Here is a 22,904-nt window from a genome sequence, read left to right as displayed (position 1 = left end):
ACTACCGCTCTGAGCTCGAACACCAGAAAACAAAAAAAAATTGAAAAAGATGGTCGTTCGAGTCTTTTTCGACATCACAATCGGCAGCGAGGATGTGGGCCGAATCGTATTCGAGCTGTACACGGGTGTTGTGCCGAAGACCGCTGAAAACTTCAGGTGAGAAGGTAGCTAAAAAAAACATTTACACAATGTCTTTAAGCTTGGTTGACGGCAGTCGTTTTGATTGAACTTTTGGGCAAAGTCCTTTTCATGTACATTCGCCCAAATATTCCTGGAGACCTCAGCTTGTTTTGTCCGTTGTATGCCTCGTAAATCGATGGACATTAACCGCGGAACGCAGAACATCTAACACCAACATTTAAGAAATCATTAACAATTTTTTATATCATCATCATTATCATCATCATGAATTAGAGCTCTATGCACTGGTGAAAAGGGTGTTGGACGAGAAGGCAAACCATTGCACTTTGCCAATTCAACCTTCCACCGTATCATAAAGTCATTCATGCTGCAAGGAGGTGATTTCACTCGTGGAAATGGAACTGGTGGTGAATCGTAAGCAAGCTAGTCAAAGCTTTTGCTGCCACGTCTCCAATGTCGTTAAGACTTCTTCCCTATATAGCATCTATGGTGAAAAGTTCGACGACGAAAATTTCGAATTGAAGCATGAAAAGGCTGGGCTCCTATCTATGGCAAACTCTGGACCAGGAACCAATGGCTCCCAATTCTTCATCACGACCGTACCGACCCCTCATTTGGATGGTAAACACGTCGTGTTTGGACGAGTGATCAAAGGAATGGCTGTAGTTCGCAAGATGGAGAATACACCCACTGGGGCTAACGACGTACCCGAAATGCCAGTCGTAATTGCCAAATGTGGAGAGCTAGCTGAGGGAGAAGATGATGGTGTATCTAGCAACGCAGGAATCCCAGACTATCCTGAAGACTACGAAGGTGACACGTCAGAATCTGGAATGCTGTCTGTTGGATCAACGCTGAAAGCCCTGGGCACTGAAAAGTTCAAGGCGGGGGACTATAAAGCCGCTTTGAACGAGTATATGAAGGCTGTGAGGTATCTAGATGTATTACCGAGTGAATCTAAACAGGCATTGTTGGTGCCGTGTTTGTTGAATGCTGCTCAGGCTGCGTTGAAGGATTCAAATTGGAGCGTGGCTACGGATACGGCTACTCGTGTGGTTGATATGCAGGATGGGAAGGCCACGTTGTCTGATGACGATCGTGCCAAGGTTTGAAGTTATGCTTATCGGATGACAAAACTTGAAGCTTTTTTCGCTCACAATTCCTTGCTTATCGACGTAGGCATTGTTTCGACGTGCGACTGCCCTGAAAGAACGAAAAGATATGGAGGCGGCTATTGATGATCTTCAAATGGCTGCAAAGATAAAACCGGAAGATGCGCTCATCAAACGTGAACTGGTTGTTGTCCAGAAGCTCGTAAAAGATAAAAAGGATAAGGAGAAAAAGGCGTTTGCTAAAATGTTTGAGTAGGGGAATGGTAAATTATATTGCAGTAGTAGCAATACGTTACATAAACTCATTTGTTTTTCACATCGGTCGTGCGTTACAGTTCTTACGGAAATGCTTTACATGTCCAAATTCTATGCTGTCGTTTAGCGCTATAGTGGTGGCCTAATCCAGTACTTGCTCTGTGTTCTGGTTTGTGGCCACCTTTGTTAGGATAACGTGTTCCATAAAAGTCACCCTGTATACCTTCGGAAGAGAATTATATCGATCCGTACATCGTTTCGGTACAAAATCAGTATCCCCGTCCTTCCACAGAGCAAAAGGTTCCCACTGACTACTATAGAAATGCGTTTGCCTGGTGAGAAGATCGGCGGCCCAACCCTTTTATCCCGTTTCTTAGCTCCGTCCAGTATGGCATTGACAAACACGTATCAACAGTATCTCCAAAGTTCAAGTGTCTCAAATTGGGCATTGATGTGATTATGTTGGGCTGCCCAGAATAAAGTCAGTTGTCGAAGATTCTTGCACGTACTGACAATAACGTTCGGTTCGAATTCGGGTTTACCATCTAAAGTATGCAAGCGTTCAAATGGGCTGCCGCTAGTCTTCAAAATGTCCACAAGTTGGCCACGATTGGCGTCAGTAGTAGATATCGTGACTTGCTTCAGTTTGGTAAAGGGGATATGGAAGACGGGTCGGTCAAAGTATGCTATCGGAGGGATGTCAGCGAACGGGTTGGTGAAGCAGAAACCTCTTTCGAGAGTGAGACGGTTGGCTTCTAGTATACTAGGTAGTTGTTGTTGGTAATTATCTCCAGAGCACTCTAAATTGAGGGATTTAACCTTTCCACGTCCATTAAATCCCAACAAGTGGTTGGGATGCAGCTCAACTTTTCTTAAGACCAAAGACTCCAGAGACCTAACGGCGGCGAAGCGGATAGATTCAGCTTGATGAAAGTCCACCGTCCATAGATTTAATGACTTTAAGCTTTCTATTCCTTTTGCTTGAAGAGCGATCAGGACGGGTACGAGATCAGGGCGATGACCCCCTCCGATCAATTTCGGCTGACCACTAGCTAGTACCTCCAGAGATCGTGTGTGTGGCAATGCTGCTGCACGAAGCATAGTTTACGACACCCCTAGCTGAAATCTTCAGATTCTTGATTACTGGGGACTTGGCAATAAATTCGTTAAATGCGCCGGTCCCGAATACGCTGATATAGAGTTTGAGTGTATCGACTGTTGAGGATAGTGTTTGATGATCGGCGTGAGATCTCGATTGTTTCTGTCCTTTGCTATACCCTTTATACGAGTAGCAAAACAGTATGCATTCATTACTTTGGTGACGACTTTTACTAAAAATCCAGGAGTGGCAGCCTTCATTAGATTTTTGGCATCATCGGTGGTTGGAGCTTCCGCAGTGGCCGTATAATCCTTGACGAATTGATCACGCCAATCGCCGATAAGGTCAAACAGGTAAGAATCCGTACTTTGGCAATTGCATTCTGACGATATGATGTTGCTGCCGGTTGATATAACATACGGCGGATGCATGCGGCTTCAGATTGCTTCCGTCTTGCAGCTGTTAAGCTAATGGGCCGATTCTTTGCCCTGGAACGCTGAAGAACGTGAGTAACGTCAGGACATTCTAGAACAGAGAATTAACAACAGGCCAACATACCTCGCTAGTCTCATAATACAACTCATAATACAAACGACCCATAGAAATAACGTTCATGTCTTCGCAAGCTCTTGCCAAGGTTCAAGAACGCTTTCAGTGGATTTGGAACAGATGATGGTTAATAGTTCGAGAGGCAGATGCGAATCTATTGAGAAGTTGAGAAATATCAAACGAGATCTTTCGGCATGATGGTTACCTTGGTTAAGGTCTTGACCACCAACAGCTGTTCCGTTGTTACTGCAAGGGGCACGTCCACGGTATTACTTGATGTCGACCCCAGCCTAGACAAACGTGGAAGTTAGAAAGCAGAAAGAATTTCCAGGAAATATAGGCAAATAATGACTAGAAACGCTATCGAACTCCAGCTTTACCTAGTTGCATCCATCGATTTCTCTGCACCAGGAAAACAGCTTTTGAGTGTTCTGAAATTTACAGGCAACCAGGTCTCTGAGCAACCAGAGATTCAAGTCTGACCGAGTATCTTAATTTAAATGAGTCTGTTCCGACGCTTTATAGCTTGAGATTTAGATTGTTTCCTATTAGTTGGAACGCTTTAGTGGACGCAATGTGACGTGAAGCCGTAGTGATGCAACGTGGCATTTGGTACGTACTTTTGATGGCTGAAGTCTAAGAAAACCTACGGTACCGTTTGAGACGTCTATATATCACGTCTGTCCACTTTCTCTGTTTTCAACCAGACGCAGCTTTTCGCAATGATATTCGGCACTATTCGCTCAAGTATTTGTTACAGCAGAGGGTAGAAGTAGCGACAATCACGTGTATTGTATATTGCTTGACTGGCTCTGCTGCTTCTTACCTACAGAAGACCACTTTCTCGCGTCGAAACCGTAAAAGTGCTTACAGTGCTGAAAATGTAGCATCGCATCAATGTATGCAATACGCATCAATGTAATATGTAATTGCGGGCATGCTCGCTGATGGCTGTACTTGACGCTGTCCACTGCTATGCACAGCACGCCTGCTCGCCTCGGAGACGAGGAGGGAGAGACCAACACTGCTAGCCAGTCTCATCATCCGTGTTGCAATTCAAGTCACTAGTCTAGTGTCATGTCCGGCCTTTGGTCGCATTGCTTGCCTTGATACGGAATTCTCTTTTGTCCAATTGTTTGAACCCATCTATCGCAAAGACCAACCCTGGAGTGCGCTTCATGGAGAATGTAAGGCAATCGCCATTATACAATCGTAGCGGTCTACATAGTGGCCAGCATCTTGGTATGTTTCCGGTTCTCTTTCCTGTGGTTGACATCAACATCAGAATTATGCAATTTGCAAGTTAACCAACAAACCCATCTCTCATCGACAGATGCGCTTTACTCTCTTCAAGTATTGAGTGGTGCTGGCTTTACCTATGAAGGTAGTCTAGCATCTTCAAACTGTTGGATAATACTTGCACAAGCTCTTAAACAATTGAGTCCAATTGGGAACTTGGGCAGGGATTCTGGCTATTCTTCTTTGAGCCTTCGGCCTCATTGACAGCTGACTGTGGCCGGCGCTACAGTATGTGTAGTGGGGAAGAAGAATAGTAGTGATTTGAGAGTATGTTGCAAACCAACCTTTCACTTTCCGTATGATTGTTCTTCCATTCGCCATGATGTCTGGTAGACACAGGTTCATGGCATACGTAGTGTGAAAACGTGTTTGACGCTCGAGTCGAAACACCAAGGTACGATGGATTCGAACGGTTGTGACTGAGTGACTCCCAGCATGTCCGAGAAGATACCGCATCGATTTGTATTAAAAGCGTCTTTCATCATCTCGAATTCTCGAATAAACCTTCACCATATTCAGAACAGGTTTTGAGCTACTTTGATGTGCCATCGCGACTAGGGACTGAACTTTTGCATTCCCCATTTACAAAAAACAAGTTCACAATTATGCCACTTCAAAACGACAAGACCGCTGGAGGAGTGAGCATCGATTCCTGCGTGACACGAGAGAAAAGCTTACATGACGTCAATCCAGGTACAACTGCTTCCCTTCGCTGCCATTTCTGACTGTCCTTGATGCTTTGTTTATATCGTCTAGCCCTCGGAAGTCAGCATAGTGACCTCCATCACAGGTACATGCAGCCATCAAATTCCTTAAAAAATAGTTCTAAATCATTCCCTCTGATCAGATTTGTCGTTCTCCATCTCTCGAACGGAAAGGTACATTCATCAATTCTCAAACACGTGAAAAGAAACAACATCAACCCGCTATTCTCAATTAGGCAAAGACGGTCGAATATGGTCATTTCGACCCTCATCAGAACGATTATGGAACAATTCGAATCCATGATGGCGCTCAAGCCATCCATGCTTTTGTCGATGCTCTCGATTTCGACACTACTGGCAACAATGGTTATGACTGGAATGTCTTTGAAAAATGGGTCCTTGGCTCTAGTGGATATCAAAACACTGCTTGGAGCCGCGAGCATCAATCACAAAGCTTTATTGATACTGTTCTTGCCCATTTGAAGTCACGTAGGTTCCAAGCTCGTTTTTGGATTGATGAAGATGTGTTTTAGAGTCTGGCCAAATGAAGCGTGGACTCTATTTGCTACGAAATGATATCGCTACTCTTGCTCACGTTGCATTCATTGTGGTTTTTTAGACACCAAACCTGCTGCTCCTGCCGCTTCAAACGCACAACCTTTGAACGTCAAGGCTCCTGATGCTGATGCAAATGCAGTGTTTGATGGTGTCAAGGTTGGTTCGAAACGACTAAATGTTTATATGCTGCTGATGATGGTTTTCTTTCCAATTAGCCCAAGGTTCTACACAAAATTCAAGAAATCCATCACAAAGATATTGTACATCACACTCATCTTTCCCAAGATGTACATTCCAAGGCGTACAAAGTCGTTCAATACGCAGTGGTCGAGGTGAGTGACCTGTCGCAAACCGAACTGCTGTCTTAAAGTCGAATGATTCAGCTTATCTTTACTTTAGGCTCCCTTTGGCTTCCAATACTTTGCAAAAGTCAGTATTGGTGATGTCAACTATGTACATGCTCGAGCTCACAAGTTCCATCAAGGTAAAGACTGGCTTTTTGATCTGAAACCGCTCGTCCGTTCTTCTTGCGATAACTCTATAACATTCTCAGGAGGAACAGAGTTCCACTCTTTGTATCTTACGCGAGATTCTGCCATTCTGTCCAAGTGGGTTTGCCCTCTTACAAAAGTTGATTTTTGGGTTTGATGCTAACTGCTATCGAACTAACGTGGTAGGGACGCCCCATTGGTATATTTCGATGAATGATTGTATTTTGCAGTCCGACTCGCCTTGTAAAATTCAAGTACAAAGGAAGTAAGCTGTGTAAATTCCACATTGTGCTCGAACTGCGACAGCGTTTTGTGGACGTGCGTTCCTGAGAAAGTACCCGAGTATTGGATTGGATGACACAGCAGTAAGTCATTTATCTGCCACCAGATGTACAGATCAGCGCTTTTTTTTGCAATGCATCGTTCGAATTCTGCTTGTTTGAAAACTGAACATTTAAAAGTTTTTGATTGTCGTTTTGGACGCTACTCGTTACAACATTCTCATCACGAAAAGAAGCTGAATTATTACAATGGATTCTAGATACTCTCATTGTATTGTGCTTGACTTTGAAGCCACATGTGATGAAAGCAAAGCTTTCAGTCCCTCAGAAATCATTGAATTTCCTCTTGTCGTCCTGTCAACAGACACTCTAGAAACTGTACAAGAATTTCATAGGTATGTTCCGGATGTGATAATATCTGTTTCCGTTGAGGTCAGATTTGATCCATGCGTTGGATCGTCCATATCGTATTGCTCTGAATGTTTTTGCCTTCCTTGATAGCTATATCAAACCAACAAGAAACCCAACTCTGACTCCATTCTGCACAAACCTGACTGGTATCCTCCAAAAAACTGTAGACTCAGCACAACCATTCGAACAAGTGTGGGAAAACGTGCTGCAATTCCTGACGGATTTGTCTACCACTACTACTTCTTATAATCCATTGGTAATTACATGTGGAGACTGGGACTTGAAATCCATGCTTCCTCTCCAACTATCACTATGTGGTATAAAATCCGTACCAGCTGAATTCTCACAATGGTGTAATATCAAACACATATATGAACGGGCTTATGGTGGTAAAGCTATGGGGATGGATAATATGCTATCGAAACTGAATTTGCCGCTAGTTGGACGACATCATAGTGGTATTGATGATGCTAGGAATATTGCGAGTATAGTGAAGAAGGTGATTCGGGATGGGCATGTCGTTGATGTTACGTTTAAACCGAGAGGGGTTGGTAAAGATGCTGCCGCTGTAAAGAATGGAATTTTTAATAGCGTCAGTACTCCATCAAGTTCGTCTGGTATGGCGAGTACTGGAAGGTCTTGGAGCTCTGTAGCATCTACTAATGTCACTGCCACATCATCGGAAACCCAATCTACATCTGTATCTACGTCTCAACCATCTGCGTCTAAACCACCTTCTAAACAACCGAATAACAACACTCCAAAGAAACAACCGAGAAAGAAGGAGCCAGCACCTGAACCGCCGAGTTATGGCAGTGTTGTCGACATTGGCGCTAATTTGACACACAAGTCTCTTAAATCCATGATACCAGACACACTGTATCGTGCAGCAGCTGTTGGTGTATCACATATAATACTGACTGGTACATCTGTGAAGGGGTCTAGAGAAGCAGCAGCACTGGTCAGACAATGGAAGGGTACTAAAGGCGTTCCTGATTTGAGTTGTACTGTTGGTGTGCATCCTCATGATGCTGGAAGAGCTGTTGAGGAGGGAGAGTATGTTACAGAGCTGAGGAGGATTGTTGAGGTAAATGGATTGATTGACTTGTAGTCGGTCAAGAAGTCTCGGAAGTTGCATTTTTTCTTGATGAACCTCATCAAAACTCACTGCAATATCTCTCTTAACAGGAAAACCGAGATATCGTAGTCGCAATAGGAGAATGTGGTCTAGACTATGACCGCATGTTCTCAACAGTCGGTGATCAAGACACCTTATTTAAATATCAACTGGAACTGGCTCAGGATTTCGATCTACCTTTATTCTTGCATACTCGGTCCGCACATACACGTTTTGAGAATATGTTGAAGGAGCATGCTCCGCGGCCTGCTCGTGGTGTGGTGCATTGTTATACGGATGAGCACGTGGATAGGATGCATGAGTATGTTGGTCTTGGCCTACATATTGGGTTTACTGTGAGTGCGAAAAAAATTCACTCTACAGATTTACGATGAAGCTCACAGTTCACATGCTCCCCCATCTCTATACAGGGCTGGATATGTGATTCAAGACCTGGTAGAGGAGATAATATGGAAGATGTGGTTAAAGCTGTGCCATCGGATCGATATCTGGTAATGATTTGAATCAGCACAGACACAAAAAACTGCCACCTCATCGATCCAATGTATTGAGTTATTAGGTCGAAACAGACGCTCCATTCCTTTTACCTCGTAACAAACCTGGCAAAAATTCAGGAACTTGTGAGCCACACGATATTGTCTGGGTTGTAGAACGACTGGCCGAATGGAGAGGAACTACTCCGGAAGGAGTAGCAGCAGAAACTACTGCCAATGCTGAAGCACTATTTAGATTCAACAAACATTCATCATCATAGATTCACCTCACTCGCAGAAGAATTTGTATGCATACATATACTCCAATGAACATATATTGAACGCTTAACGGGATGGTCTAGTGCTTCTCTTCTGTTACATTTAATGGAAGCTACAATGTTTCGCCGATTTTATTGGGTATGGAAAAGGTCAACCTTATAAGGCTCGACATCTCATCACACTTCCCAAGGGGGTGGCCCAGCGTATTTCGGCGGTTAAGACCTGGATAAGGACCCCATGAGCAGAGAGAGTTAGGATCAAACCCTACCTTTTCGAATTATTTTTTTCGAAGTTGAGACTACATTTCGGCACCAGCTCTATTTCTTGCTGTATGCGAGGAGCATACTCAAGATCAATCAACTTATTCTGTGTGAAGGTCTGGCAGAAAGAAGTCTATGTTTCAGTGATTGACGAAGGTCACAAGCATTCTCGCTCTTCTCTACCTAGGGCTGGGTCTGTGACTAGATGGAGTAAAATGGGAGATGGTGGTGGGAGTGCCATTGAATCGATATCTGGTAGTTGAACAATGAGCGGGGCATCCATCTAAAAAAAGGTGCATGCCCGCACTTCCTGTCTTCATTTCTTAGGTTGACACATATGCTCTAATCCTCCGACCTCAAGTCTGGTAAAAGTAGCGGGGCTTGTATGCTCCACGACATACTCTGGCCTGTAGAACGAAAAGCGGATTGGAGAGAGAACTACCACGCCAAAACTGGGATGTAATGGGGATCGGAATTGAGTTGCGCTATTGAAATGCATCCCCAGATGTTGGTCGGGCTGTTGCGGAGGGTGACGTTGTTGAAAGATTGTTGAGTTGGTGATTGATTGACTTGAAGTTACTAATTAGTATTAGTGATGTCTCTGTCTCTCTTGGGGCCCTTTCCGAACTCCTTTTTAGAAAAATCTGTACTTTTAACCACATGTTTTCAGCAGTCCGTGGACAAGGTGCCTTATTGAAAATACCAACTGCCACTGTCTCAAGAAGACTTGAATGGCTGGTAGTCTTACACACTCGGTCAGCACATTCTCATTTAAGATTATATTGAGCATCGAGATAGAATGCGGAAGCATGCTGGGTATAGACCCACACGGTGTTTACTTCAAGTACCAAAATTAGCGGACGTTGACGGATGGCAATGTAGAATATGTGGTCGTGTCAACGGATCAGTGTCTGATAATGTTTATAGTTTCAAATCACGTTTGGGAAGCCAGCAACAGGCTGAAATAGACGCACCATTTCGTTTTGCCTCAAAGCAAATCTAGTAAACATATTGAAAGGTGTGAACGGAGAGGCACTACTCTGAACCTAGTAACCGTAGAAACAGCTGCATATGCTAACACTTTTCATCATCGTAGATGAGACACACAAAAGAAACTCATATACACATATGTTCCAAGTACCAAATAATTTTATTACTTGTGAACACTTAATAAAGGCTCTAAAGCTTCTCGTTCAAAAGCAGTTGGTTCTGTACATCTCCTATATGCTGAAGCCATGACTTCGTCCAATAGAGTGAAGAGCAACCTTATTGAATAGTAGGAGGTGAGCGACACAAAGCAAAAAAAGGCTTAGGTAACTTGCCCATACCTGTCATCTTGGGCATACTGCCACAAATTCATACGAAGATACTCGGTATCCAACTGAGTTTGACGAAATCCAGCCTTGTTGAGCGTCACCATTCTCACCTCTTCAATAAAGCTCTATAAGGCCGCGAAAAAAGGAGAAAATCAGCCTCGGAATATCAGTCCACTTAGACACAACACATACCTTGACCAAAACCTTGACAATCCCCATCAAAATCCCACTATGAGAACCATCCACCAATCCAAAGTACTCTACTCGTTCTGAAAACAGCTTGTCGATACCCGACATGAGCTGATCAAACGTGTTTTGGTGTGTTGGTGATGGTAGAGTGCTTTGTGAACGATGCATGCCACTGGATTTATTGAAAGATGAATTTGATGCAGCTGGATGCATGTATGGATAATTGCTATTCCCTGTAGCCATCGATGCGTTTCGAGAATGGCCAGGTCTAGCCGATGTTCTTCGACCAGAGTTACCTATGACATAGAGACGAGGTTAAAATGAGGGCACCCTCGTTTACTCGAAAGTAAGAGACGCTTTTTCTTGGCCATTTTGGCAATAGGAAGCAGCACCATCAAGAGGCGAACAAATCTCTGCCACAAACGCTGTATACTGCACTTCCAAACACTTACTAAACTGACCACCCTCCTTGCGTTCCAGCACACCCTCGTCATCATACAACTGCAAGACATCTCGATTAGAAGACTGCAAATCAGACAAGATACGATCCCAAATACTGGACGGTCGAGAAGGCTCAGAAGCATCCAACCAAATGTGAACGGCAAAGTGTCGGCGAACAGCCATACCATGACCCATGCCAGCGACTTCAACGTATAATGACAATAGTTTCTATAAAGGACGTTCAGTGTCAATCTTACGTGTTCTCTCTCACTTTTTGGGTCGACGTCTTTTACCTGAGAAGTTTCCTTCCACATATTACAAATCTCACGAGCTTTTGAATTCATTTCTTCAACCGCCTCGTCTTGACCTACGACTACTGCTCGGCCACCAGTTACGACCGCTAATCGTTTATCTCTTGACGATGCACCTTTACGAGTGGGTGACGGCCTTTCTTCATTATTATTTGGTTGGAATAATCGTTCAGCATATGATTGGTACACTGAATCAACTGTTGATGCAGCAAAGTCCTTTGAGACTCGAGCTAGTATTAGTGATAATACGGGAGGATTGCTCGGTGACGATGGGACTTTTGCAAAGTGGGTCTTTGTGCTTGTTAATTCCTGTGAGAGTTGTCGAGTATCAGCAAGCAGGCAAAAAAGGACAACAATTTTGCCATGTGAACGCAATGTCTTGCCAACGTACCATCATATGTGCTTGCATCCCAAACCAAAGTTCAGCCAAGCTCTTCCGAACTTGCTGCATGAAATCATTAAAACCTTGTTGAGAGGTTTTGACAAATCCACTCTCTGGGGTGATAAAACTTTCAAGCACGGGCAGACATTCATCAATCAATGTCTTTTCAACCCATATTTCAGCATCTTGTACCAGCGTATCCAGGCTATTCTCAAATGGTTTGATGTCCTTGAGTTTGTCTAAGCGAGATAGAAAAGAGTTTAGACATTGAAACACTATCTGCTGTCGGCCAGCAGCAATCCAATTATGCTACGATGCGCATACCAAAGAAGCCTTGTTTGACTCGAGCAAAGACATCGCCAATGACTTTGCCTAGCCATCCCATGGTCAAAAGTTGGACGCGTTCATCCATATGTGCTGTTCGTTTCAGAGCTTCTGTATTAGACACGTCACTGTGAAGCTTATCAAATACTGCCAAAGCAGCAGTAGGAGCAGCGGAGTCCTTTTGTGATTCGTTAGTGATCATTCCAATATTTTCTCCACTTCTTTTGCCTCACCAAACTTGGAAGGAACCCTTCAACTATAGCAAAATAGTCACTAGTAGCCTTTTCTACCATATCCGTGAATTCCTTCCGTATAGAATCACGGGTTTCCGAAGACAGCTTAGCGAAAAACACTGGTCGTGACGGCGATTCTTCTCGCTCTAGAGGAGCAGAATCGAGACGAGGAAGCAAAAAGTAGTCTTCGAATGATTTTACGAGTAGAGCAAACTCGGCCAAGAGTGTCGAATCTAGATGTGATACTTTGGCAACAGCTAAATCTATAGCTGCTGATGAAGATGACGACTTGGTAGGAGATTCTCCTTCCGTTTTCGTTGTTTGTTGTGGGTTTAGCTGCATAGTTGACAAGTGCTTTAATGCAGTATTCTTTGATTTGGTGAATTGTTTTTGGAAGCTATATATTTGAATTTGAGAGAGTCAGCAAATAATGCCGTGTAAATAATGCCGTGTTGAATATGCTGGATATGAATACTAACATTTGCAAATACTCCTTCGCAAGATCTTGCGGCTGTTGTGTTGCCAAGCCAATGAGCAAACCAAAACTCTCAACAATGTCACCTGTAGTAGACTATCGGGGAAGGCACAAAAAGGTGAGCGGGCGGCCAAAAAGCACAGGCAAAGCTTGGGCATACCGAGTCTCGATGCATCTTGTCTCGAATCTTCTTGCCAACTTCATCCATAACAACTTTACATTCATCTTCAATCTTCTTAAAGACAGCGATATGGCGATAATGTACCAACAAGTGCGCTGTTTGAGAATGATACTGGACAGCTTGTGCATATTGTTGCTTGTTGAGACACTGTTTCAGACGTGTCGGCAGTTCGAATACAAAGTTCAACTAGGTTCAATGAGAGAATGAAAGATGAGTCATGAGAACAAGAAAGGATGTGTCGCAAAGCTAGGAAACCTTTTTTAGCAAGGTATGAACACCACTCAATTGATGTATCTTGCTTCTTCGATCAGCGAGAGAATCGTTGATCTTGGTTGAAGCTTGAGTAATCTGATCCATGCTTTTAGATAGACGGTCCATTTCAGACTCCATGTTTTCGACATTTGTCTTCATCTATTGTCAAAAGAGTTGTATTGAGCAAAAGTGTCGACGAGTCAAACCGTGGTCTCGTTGATTGCGTCATACCTTGCGAATAGAGTCAGTAGCACTAATAAACTTGTTGTAGTTTTCACAGACCAATGTCTTCATTTGTCCATCTAGGTCCTTTATTTCTATCAAACCAACAAAAAGAAGATGAGATCTAATATATGGTCGAATACCAACGTGTTCCTTGCATGTATAACAAATATGAATGCATATGATACCAGAAACCATGTCATTATCTCTTTGAATCAATTCGACGAGATTCTGTTCGTGTAATGCCTTGTTTAGAAACACTTCAGGATGGAATGCCGTTGAATCTGAAGTGACGAGAGGCCAAATCAGTAAAAGGACGAGGAGAACTGACAAAAAATATGATCAAATACAGTAACTTGCCTATATCTAGTGGATCAGGTCTCTTTTTGGCCTGTTCCGATGCAGCAAGACCATAAAAGTTCTTTAAAAGGTTTCTCGCCTTTCTTGGGCCCTTTTGAGTCGATGGACCTTCCTCTGCCATGATCTGCTTACTCTGTTGGCATATACACGCGAACACTTATCTCTAGATCACCGCCTACGTGTTCGCTGTCGGTATGATATGGGAATTTGGAATGTCAGTGTCGAGACCCAAATCTGACGTGTTAAGAAAATAGATTCAGTAATATTCAAATATTAAGGTATGAACTGCAGTCTTGGAGGAATTTACAGGAATTTCGTAATTTGGCTCTCTGACGCGTCCTGGCTAGCAAAATACATTTTGAAATATTGAAAATCACGTCGAGGCATCGAAAGCTGATGCAAGTCAATGGGTTCGTTCGATGTTCTGAATCATTGCGGCTTCTTCGTATCGAGAAGTTACGATTATGTTTCATAGAGCTCACTGACAACAAGCTTCATCACTAAATGTCAGTTTTTGCATTGGTGATCTTGCGATGCAATATTCATTCTGTACCAATTATATTGTGATCTTCTTGAACTCTACTCGATCAGTCTTTGTCGCTCTGGATCAAATCACATATTGCTCTGGATCACATTCATTCACCACATCAGAGGTTGTCTATTAAAGTTTGAAAACGTTTGTGATCGGACAATGTCAACAAGGACGAAAACAACAGGTGCATGGTCACACCGTATGCGACACTTACTTCATAAGCCGGGTTTCCCACTTAACCAAACAAAGCCGATTAGTCTACTCTTTAAATCATGGTGGAGAGCATCCACAGGCAGACAGGTTTGCAACTCTGCATTGGAGAGAACTTATGCACACTTTTGAGTGCCATTTCTCAAAACGAGATGATCTGCGCATGATTGCTATTAAGTAGAATAAAACACAAAGAATCTTGTTGCTTGATGCCTAGAACGTTGAACGGGGGTGATGGTGTTAGACGAATAATTGAACAAGTTTACCAGGGCATAACAGTCTTTGCCAATTGACAGAAACATCATGTAGACATGAAACCAAGCTTACCTTCGTAGCTTGGAGAGAATGCAGTTTGGCCGGAAGAGAGCAGCCCCACGGATGGCGAGCCATCAACGAGAGACTTTGCACAGACAATACTGTTGGAGGCTATTGCTGTCCGCATTGGACATGCGATCCAGATCGTAAAGATCTATAAGTGGCCCGCCCCAGCACTTGGCTTGCTTGCAGTAATGTATGGAACATGTTCCTGAAAGCGCTGATCTCTTGTAGCCAGTGTCTGTGTTGAGAGGGAATGGGATTACAGTAAGCAAAATGTGTTTTTAGAAATTGGTGTTTGATGTCGAAACGGAAAATGACGAATACAACCATGAAAGCACTTCAAAAGACGATGCGACATACCTCGATGGTAGATCTAGTGGTAGATAGCTTTGGATCTTCTCTTAGATCTCCAGATCTCTTGATAATTGTGTTGGGAATTCATAAAAGCGGCAACCGTCTAGAAATTGGGAAGAGTGAGGATGTAGCTCGAGTCAAGGTCAATACAGCGTGGTAGTTCAATGCATATAGTAGATGCACCTTGTAGCGGCGACTGGAGGTGTCACAGGTTCTCTCTCGCCTCCTTCCTTCAGATTCCTTGTTTGGAATCATGTGACGGAGGATGCCAATTGTATAGCTATTCCAGTCCGGGCTGACACATAGCGCATAGATTCACGTGGTATTGAGTGATTTATTGCATATGACGTTGTTCTTCCTCCCTCTTGGTTCATGGATTGATAACAATCCATCAGCTTGCAACTGTTTTGCAAAAGTTTTGCAGTTGAATCTCGTCAAATTGTGATAAGTAGTAATATTAGACAACCATATAATATCATCTTGTACCAAAATGTCTAATGTTTCGTGACGCGACGTACTTATATATCATAGTTCTCGCATCGCCCTACTCCAACTCTATCGCAATATTGATTCAACTCGTGTCCTTGTTTCAAAGATGAAGCTAAAGGCGACCTTCTCCGTGATATTATGCTGGATTTATTGCAGTCCGGCATGGGCATTCCAACAACCGATTGGTATACTCGAAAACAAGAAAGGCCAAATTTCTGCTGATGTCGAAGAAGACTACAAGAAGGGACTGGATGCTACCAGAATTCGTGAATCTCTCAAGTAAGCAAAGCAAATGCTTTATTTGATGACTAGAATGTGCTTCCCTTTTGCGTATGTTATGCTTTCACTCGACATCAACCACCCGTAACATTACATTTGAAGTTGAATGGAATGTCGTTTGCGAATACAGTAGCATTAAAGATATATTTTGGATTTTCAATTAAAGCTTGATCCCTTCTCTTTCACATAGATATTATACATCAAAAGCTCATACTGCTGGAACTCCTGAAGACTATGAGCAAGCACTGTGGACAGTCGAGCAATGGAAAGAGGCTGGTATTGAAGACGCTCATATTGAAGAATATTGGCCATTAATCAAGTAGGTTCTTTGGAAAGTGGATGCATTGTCATACCATGATTCTTCTTTGAAGCTTCAAAGCTGTTGACGCGTTACACATAGCTATCCTGGACCTAGAAGTCTCAGTCTTCACAACAAGACAGACATGATCTTCAACGCCTCCCTCATTGAAGATCCAGTCGACGGCGACCCAACATCGCAAAACAACACAGCAGTACCCAGTTTCCACGGCTACGGCGCATCAGGAAAAGTACGCGGCAAGCTGGTATACGTGAATTATGGTGGCATTGACGATTTTGCAGCTTTGAAGAAAGCTGGGATTAGCGTCAAAGGTAAAATCGTGATTGTACGATACGGTGGCCAATTCCGTGGTATCAAAGTACGAGCAGCCGAATTCGCAGGTGCTAAAGGTGTCTTGATATACTCTGATCCTAAAGATGATGGGTTTGTACGTGGTGCTGTGTATCCTGATGGCCCATGGCGTCCGAAATCTGGTATACAACGAGGATCAGTGCAATATGGGGTGTTGTATGATGGAGATCCACTTACTCCCGGTGTACCTGCTCTAAAGGACTCCAAACGAATTCCAATGGAGAAGGCCAATATTCCGAAAATTCCGTCATTGCCTATATCGTATGGTGATGCAGAACCCTTCTTGCGAGCACTTGTTGGACATGGCAAGAAGGCTGCCCATATAAAATCAAGCTGGCAAGGTGGATTGGACTTTGAGTATTATACCGGACCGAGTGAATTGGAGGTTCATTTGAATGTTGAGATGGATTATAAGATAAGACCTGTTTGGAATGTTATTGGGAGTGTCCTTGGTGGTGAAGAACCCGAGCGTTCTGTTGTGGTTGGGAATCATCGCGACGCTTGGGTGTTTGGTGCTGTTGACCCCAGCAGGCAAGTGGAAAGGCAAACTGTATTTAGCTATTTAGTCTTTCAACAGCACAAAAAATCCCTCTGTCCTCATAATGGCATCATATTCTGATTTCTGACCTGGTTCACCTTGTCACTAGTGGGTCATCCGCTCACTTGGAAATGGTTCGGAGTCTTGGTGCAATGGTCAAATCAGGGTGGAAACCAGCTCGAACCATTGTTTTGGCAAGTTGGGATGCAGAGGAGTACGGACTTATTGGAAGTACCGAATACGTGGAACAATATGTCAAGTTTGTATCCAAGGAGGTGGTTGCATACATCAATATGGATTCTGGGGTGTGAGTTTTCTTGATATTGCAAGTTCTTCATTCTTGTTACCACCGTTTTTCTCCTCATGCCTATCTGACATAGTTTACAAATAAACACCATAGGTCAGGACCGTATTTTCACGCGTCAGCATCCCCATTACTAGCCAATTTACTTCGAGATGTTTCAAGGGACGTTATCAATCCACAAACTGGCAAGCCTGTCTATGATGATGTAAAAGTTTGCTCTGAGAAGAAACGGTGTGTCTTTAGTTGACTCTTAGTTCCTTTTTGCCTTAGTGGGTAGCTCGAGAACCAGAATTCAGTCCTGTAGGCGCAGTGCCCAGTGTGCGCGGCTTAGGATCTGGATCTGATTACGTTGCGTTCCTGCAACATGCAGGTGTTGCGTCTATTGATCTTGGATTTACAGGTTCGCAGAGGGATTTTGATTTGATCCAAATACCTTCAAACGTTGTTGCAGAACTAGTTTGAATGGTTTGGTCCATGAACTAACTCCTTTGATGACACAAACTTTTTCAAACCAAGGATCATATGGAGTGTATCATTCAAATTATGATTCTTTTACATGGATGTCCAAGTATGGCGATCCTACATGGGAATACCATGTTGCCGCTGCTGGTATGTGACGTGCTGTCGCGACATTGCATAGTATAGGTTTGGACGACGGTTTTTTTCGTCGTCAAACAAACATCCACACAAACAAAAAGTGCCTAAAACTTCTTCAATAGAAATCATGGGACTCCTCACACTCCGCATCGCAACATCTCCAATCCTCCCATTCGATCCAACTACCTATCCGTACGCCCTCTTGGGATACACAGCAGACATTGCCGACTTGCTGCTCAAAGCACCCCATCAATCTCTCTGGAACTCTATATCCACTCTCTTCCGCTTCAATGAGGTCAAACTAGATGCCATATACTGTGCTATAGGACATATGGATGTATCAGCTCGAATGCTAGCCAAAGAAGCCCACAAAGCATCTCAAGACACGACAATTACAAGTCTTGAAACGAGAAAGAGTATTAATGACTTGTTGGCGTTTAGTGAGCGTGCGTTTTTGGATGAGAAGGGGATTCCGGGACGGGATTGGTTTAAGCATGTGTTGTATTGTGCTGGTGAGTGCCAAAAAAGCAGATGCTCGGCTTATAACCTTCTAAGCTGTTGTTGTTTTCACCTACCAATTGGCAACTCTATAATCTTGAAAATTCACCTACTAGGATTATGGGCTGGCTATGCAGTTGAAGTGTACCCAGCTATTCGTGAAGCCATTGCATCCAATGATATGCAAGAAGTCCAGCGTCGCATTGACCGTGTTGCTACGATTCTTGAACGGGTTGCTCATGCCATGAAACCATAATAGTTGGGTGGTGAGTATTGATGTTTGCAGTCAAGATATTCATTCATAAAGATCAAGTTGTTTTTTTGCATGAATAGAACAAACCTGAAATGGATGCATTACTTTGTGTCATTTGATGCTGTGTTGCATTGAAGCCTTCCTGTTCAAGACTGTTCTGAAAATCAGGGGTCCCGAAGCGTTCAGAGAACTTAACATTTTGGAAGCCCGACATCGCTCAACATCTAGATTAGATTTGACCATCATAAATATATTATAGTAGAGCTCATGATAATTAATGCGGCAAAGCGTCATCCTTCCATCCCCAAATACAATAGAATTCTCCAACCAGTGTGCGTGTTTCGGGACCAGCATTTACATTGAGACAACAGTTACTCTTCCTCCTTCATGCCAAGAATACGAATGTATGTATCTGATTTTATAGCGTATCCCCACTCATGTAATAGACAGTCTTCTTGACGAGCACCGAGGTGTAATGAGGCAGCTGCGAATAGGCAGAGTAGATTACCAGGCTTAAGAGTAGGAATACCACGGTATCTGAGGATAAAGCAGTGTGTACAATTAGTGTTCAATGACAGATGCTGCAAATACAGACTAGCTATGTAATCCTCAAGCACTTACTGAATGTAGTCTTTTCCCAGCCCTCCAACATGTATAGACCAAAAGTGAGTTCATATTGATAGTTTTTGAGCCGGATCCACTCGCGGAACTCTTTCAGCATGGCTATATATAAAATTGACCAAGATTATTATCAGGATCTTGTTTTTGAAAATTTCAGGTGAGCAAGCGAGGAAGTCGTGACAAGGACTTGGGGACGAACTATATTCAAGCTGAAGCTATATCAAACGCTATCTGGCGCGTCAACTTCCTCTTTAGATCAATAGATCAAACCAAACCTTGTTGTGTCAACTCTCAACATCAACTGTTTGACTTTGAAGCGTACACGGGCACTACGAACGTCTAACAATCCTGCCTATACACTATGATGAGTGATTCTGATATCGAAATCATACAAACTGCACCACCACCGCCAAACATTGAAACCACATTACTCCAACAAGCTGCATTTGGAGTATCTTACTACTGGAATCGTGCTCAATTCGCGTTAGGGTCATTCAACTGGTTTGATCGGTGAGTATCAGGGTTATATGTGGTCGTGGTGTGTTTGGCTGGGTGTGAAAGTGTCAACACATTTGCAAAATTTTGGCCTTGCTTTTTTCCGCAATCGCTGGAGACAATTTTGATCCAAAGTTGATGCAAACAAGCTGCTTAACAGTTATCGTCACTTTATACTCATTTACGTATCAATGTGTTGACAAAAGACGTACCAAATCACACACGAAATCTAACCTTCCATTGCACACATAGCGTCGACACCCACGTAATCCTCGGCGCGCTCCCACAAGACACAGACCTAACAGAGCTCACCAACGCCCCCCTCAACGTATCACACATAATCAACATGTGCCAAGAGACCGAAGGTGTCGAACGACGTGCCAAACTATGCGGTCTAACACACTACCGACTACCATGTCCAGATTTCAATGTCCCGCCCTACGAGCATTTGGTTCGAGGTGCCGAGATACTGAATGCGGTGGCTGATAAAGGGGAGACTGCGTTGGTTCATTGTAAGGCTGGGAAGGGCAGGTCGGCGAGTAAGTCTGACCAATTCATCGGTAGTTTGGGATTTGTTTGACTAGCTCTACTTTAGGTGTCGTAATGTGCTATCTTGTAACCAGGTACCAGCTAGATTTAGAAGGAGCGCAGAATCTGCTGCTGGAAAAGAGGAAGCAGGTGGAACCAAATTTAAAGGACGCTATTGCTATCAGGCTATTTTACGAGAATTTGAAGAATAAGGATGAGCGGAAGCCATTTGTATAAAGGAATAACAATTCATGTCGGATATATTCGTATCCGAAAATTACCTCTTCCCTGCTAAGACCGTTCATCCCCCATCATGTACACTTCATACGCTGCTCCATATCAATGGAATCTTGTACTATGATACCATTACCAATAATTTAAACACATTACACAAACTCTGCTGCACCAACACATGTTTTTTTACTGAACTGTATGAGGGCTGTGGTGTATTTTTCAGGGATATGATTGTACAGCAAAATTATGAAGCAAAACAAAGAAGAATATGCGAAACGATTTCTTCAAACATGACTCGGTGGACCTGACGAGGCAAAGTAATTTGTCGCTGCACTTTGAGCCAAGTTTGAAGTCGTTGGATTACTACAAAAGAAGGGGTGATAAGTTATCGGAGTCGTGATATGAGGTAATTCCAGGTTTCTTTTTTGTTCTTACCTGACACCGATAGCTATCGCTTCGTTCTTCGCACTCTCAAACGAGTGTCCTCCTGCGCCGAATATAGCATATACTTCACGCATCGTCCATAACGAGTACGTGCCAATGAGAATCCACAATGCCATTACGATTATGCATACAACTCCTGTTCCCACAGCACCTCCTGTTATGGCTCCCAACATATTTATGAAACCTGCAGCGCCAGAGCCAGGGATCCCAACTGCCATATAGTAGCAACTAGGAGTTTGATAGAGCAAGAAAAGTTAGACGAGTCAAAGCTCAACACTCCTTGAAGAAATCTGACTTACAAGAGGATATGACATCCAATAAAGATGAAAAACACAAAGTAGAAAAAGGACGAGTTTTTGCTAAATGCCAGATACGCGGGCCTCCACCATAAGAAGAAGCTTCCAGCAGTGATTGTAAATATGTACACCTTTTGAAGAAAAAAAAGAAAAAAAAGGAAGTTGATCAAAAACTTGTTTCAATGCTGGTGGAATCCGCTGGTTTTTTTCGTTCAAAACCTACAAATGATACTCCAAAATCAGAAGCAGCTCCAGGAAGTCCAGGTGGGTGTGCAATTAATATTCCCTATTCAAAATCATCAGAAATGGTTGTGAGGACAGAGTGCTTTTTCATAGTAGTGATTTTCTGAATTTTTGGCATCTTCCGGTTGAAAACTCCAAAAAACAAACACAACAAAACCTCACCAAACACGCAAACATATTCAAGATCAACAACCCTTCACTCGCCAACCACAGATAAAACACTTTTGTAACAATTCTACGATGCTGTTCAGGCACATCTTCCTGGATATCATGATGCACAATCGGATAAAAGGGTGGCCAGTTTGGTGGTTTGGCAGACGTGCCTACACGTCTCAAATACTCTTGCTGCTGCTGAAGCGTTCGTTCACGAACTGCAAGCTCGGCCTCTTTTCGGCGTAAGATTTCTTCTTTTTGGGCTAGTGAGTCTGAGTCGGGGACGATAAGTGAGTTGTTTATTGCAAACGCATACAACAGCCAAAACAAAAGAGCAAAACAATAAACTCAAATGACGTACCAGTCTTTGTCGAACTCAAGTCAACACCAACATACGAGCTATTCGGAAATGCACCATTCGTAGGCAGCACAGGTGATTCAGGACTCCTCTGTGGAGCAGGTGTATAAAACTGGAGTCCGGCAGATGGAGCTTGTGTGAATGGCGTTGCAATCAGTGAGCTTCGAGTGTTTGTTCCGAGGAGTGTTGATGATGATGGTGCGAGCTTGTAGTTGTCTAGGAAGTGACGAATAAGGTGTTGGATTAGACTTGTCAACTATCCCTGTTGAAATGTGTGCAGTCCTTTCAACTTTTTATGTTAGTTGGGCTTGTCAAGAATGAAAATGGAAGCTCTTCTAGGCTATTTATATCCGGTCTGCAGAGTTTTTGTTCTTCTTAGTGTTGAACGCTGCCTTGTTGTGCTTGACAACGTTTTGACCCTCCGATTTTGAGACTTTAGATAACCAGCTAACAGAGACAAACTGCTTCGTCTGCATGCGTACCTGCGAATGGATCTTCATCGTCGTCAATGATGAAGTCTCCTCTTGAACTCATCTTGGAATTTCAACTGGTTTGTTGAGAGTGTTTGAGTTGGTGGATGGTCGTTTGTCGTTCAAACCCTGGTAGGCAATCTAAAAGCCACTGCTACAACAGGATCAAGCTTTGGAATGAATGTACCGATTCATATGCGTGAAGTACACCATAAGAGCGTGTCGCCTTTCCGCTTTACTCCACAATCGCGTCGAGATCCGACAACGATCACTGCCACTCTATA

At 43.3% G+C, this 22,904-nt stretch overlaps 8 protein-coding genes across 8 annotated transcripts; 5 read left to right on the top strand and 3 right to left on the bottom strand.

Annotated features, from left to right (window-relative positions):
• Positions 1–49: 49 nt before the first annotated feature.
• Positions 50–1,509, top strand: SmJEL517_g03386 (uncharacterized protein; the record flags this gene model as incomplete). The annotated part of the gene is made up of 4 exons (XM_031169314.1): positions 50–156; positions 415–555; positions 623–1,247; positions 1,321–1,509. The coding sequence occupies 4 exons, from the start codon at positions 50–52 to the stop codon at positions 1,507–1,509; spliced, it is 1,062 nt and encodes a 353-aa protein (XP_031024798.1).
• A 3,551-nt stretch (positions 1,510–5,060) lies between these two features.
• On the top strand, positions 5,061–6,425 carry SmJEL517_g03385 (uncharacterized protein; the record flags this gene model as incomplete). The annotated part of the gene is made up of 9 exons (XM_031169313.1): positions 5,061–5,148; positions 5,212–5,245; positions 5,303–5,333; positions 5,396–5,648; positions 5,779–5,873; positions 5,933–6,049; positions 6,117–6,201; positions 6,271–6,325; positions 6,395–6,425. The coding sequence occupies 9 exons, from the start codon at positions 5,061–5,063 to the stop codon at positions 6,423–6,425; spliced, it is 789 nt and encodes a 262-aa protein (XP_031024795.1).
• A 313-nt stretch (positions 6,426–6,738) lies between these two features.
• On the top strand, positions 6,739–8,792 carry SmJEL517_g03384 (uncharacterized protein; the record flags this gene model as incomplete). Its single annotated transcript, XM_031169312.1, has 5 exons — positions 6,739–6,884; positions 6,991–7,987; positions 8,089–8,373; positions 8,449–8,529; positions 8,598–8,792. 5 exons carry the CDS (start codon positions 6,739–6,741, stop codon positions 8,790–8,792), a joined length of 1,704 nt encoding a protein of 567 aa, XP_031024796.1.
• A 1,411-nt stretch (positions 8,793–10,203) lies between these two features.
• On the bottom strand, positions 10,204–13,857 carry SmJEL517_g03383 (uncharacterized protein; the record flags this gene model as incomplete). The annotated part of the gene is made up of 14 exons (XM_031169311.1): positions 10,204–10,315; positions 10,379–10,491; positions 10,559–10,851; positions 11,008–11,224; positions 11,290–11,616; positions 11,699–11,928; positions 12,014–12,191; positions 12,247–12,643; positions 12,726–12,817; positions 12,882–13,088; positions 13,158–13,313; positions 13,386–13,471; positions 13,565–13,660; positions 13,704–13,857. The coding sequence occupies 14 exons, from the start codon at positions 13,855–13,857 to the stop codon at positions 10,204–10,206; spliced, it is 2,658 nt and encodes an 885-aa protein (XP_031024801.1).
• Positions 13,858–15,745: 1,888 nt separating this feature from the next.
• SmJEL517_g03382 (uncharacterized protein) lies at positions 15,746–18,781 on the top strand (the record flags this gene model as incomplete). Its single annotated transcript, XM_031169310.1, has 9 exons — positions 15,746–15,918; positions 16,109–16,237; positions 16,319–17,095; positions 17,236–17,433; positions 17,527–17,635; positions 17,701–17,830; positions 17,947–18,039; positions 18,150–18,539; positions 18,642–18,781. 9 exons carry the CDS (start codon positions 15,746–15,748, stop codon positions 18,779–18,781), a joined length of 2,139 nt encoding a protein of 712 aa, XP_031024802.1.
• A 368-nt stretch (positions 18,782–19,149) lies between these two features.
• SmJEL517_g03381 (uncharacterized protein) lies at positions 19,150–19,499 on the bottom strand (the record flags this gene model as incomplete). The annotated part of the gene is made up of 2 exons (XM_031169309.1): positions 19,150–19,315; positions 19,396–19,499. 2 exons carry the CDS (start codon positions 19,497–19,499, stop codon positions 19,150–19,152), a joined length of 270 nt encoding a protein of 89 aa, XP_031024799.1.
• Positions 19,500–19,763: 264 nt separating this feature from the next.
• On the top strand, positions 19,764–20,659 carry SmJEL517_g03380 (uncharacterized protein; the record flags this gene model as incomplete). Its single annotated transcript, XM_031169308.1, has 3 exons — positions 19,764–19,909; positions 20,147–20,433; positions 20,490–20,659. The coding sequence occupies 3 exons, from the start codon at positions 19,764–19,766 to the stop codon at positions 20,657–20,659; spliced, it is 603 nt and encodes a 200-aa protein (XP_031024800.1).
• Positions 20,660–20,940: 281 nt separating this feature from the next.
• SmJEL517_g03379 (uncharacterized protein) lies at positions 20,941–22,684 on the bottom strand (the record flags this gene model as incomplete). Its single annotated transcript, XM_031169307.1, has 7 exons — positions 20,941–21,019; positions 21,092–21,328; positions 21,400–21,527; positions 21,620–21,682; positions 21,802–22,064; positions 22,154–22,366; positions 22,633–22,684. The coding sequence occupies 7 exons, from the start codon at positions 22,682–22,684 to the stop codon at positions 20,941–20,943; spliced, it is 1,035 nt and encodes a 344-aa protein (XP_031024752.1).
• Positions 22,685–22,904: the final 220 nt, after the last annotated feature.

This window comes from Synchytrium microbalum, assembly GCF_006535985.1.
Source record: "Synchytrium microbalum strain JEL517 chromosome Unknown SmJEL517_scf0017, whole genome shotgun sequence".
Taxonomy (NCBI): domain Eukaryota; kingdom Fungi; phylum Chytridiomycota; class Chytridiomycetes; order Synchytriales; family Synchytriaceae; genus Synchytrium; species Synchytrium microbalum.
This window is presented reverse-complemented; position numbering and strand designations above follow the sequence as displayed.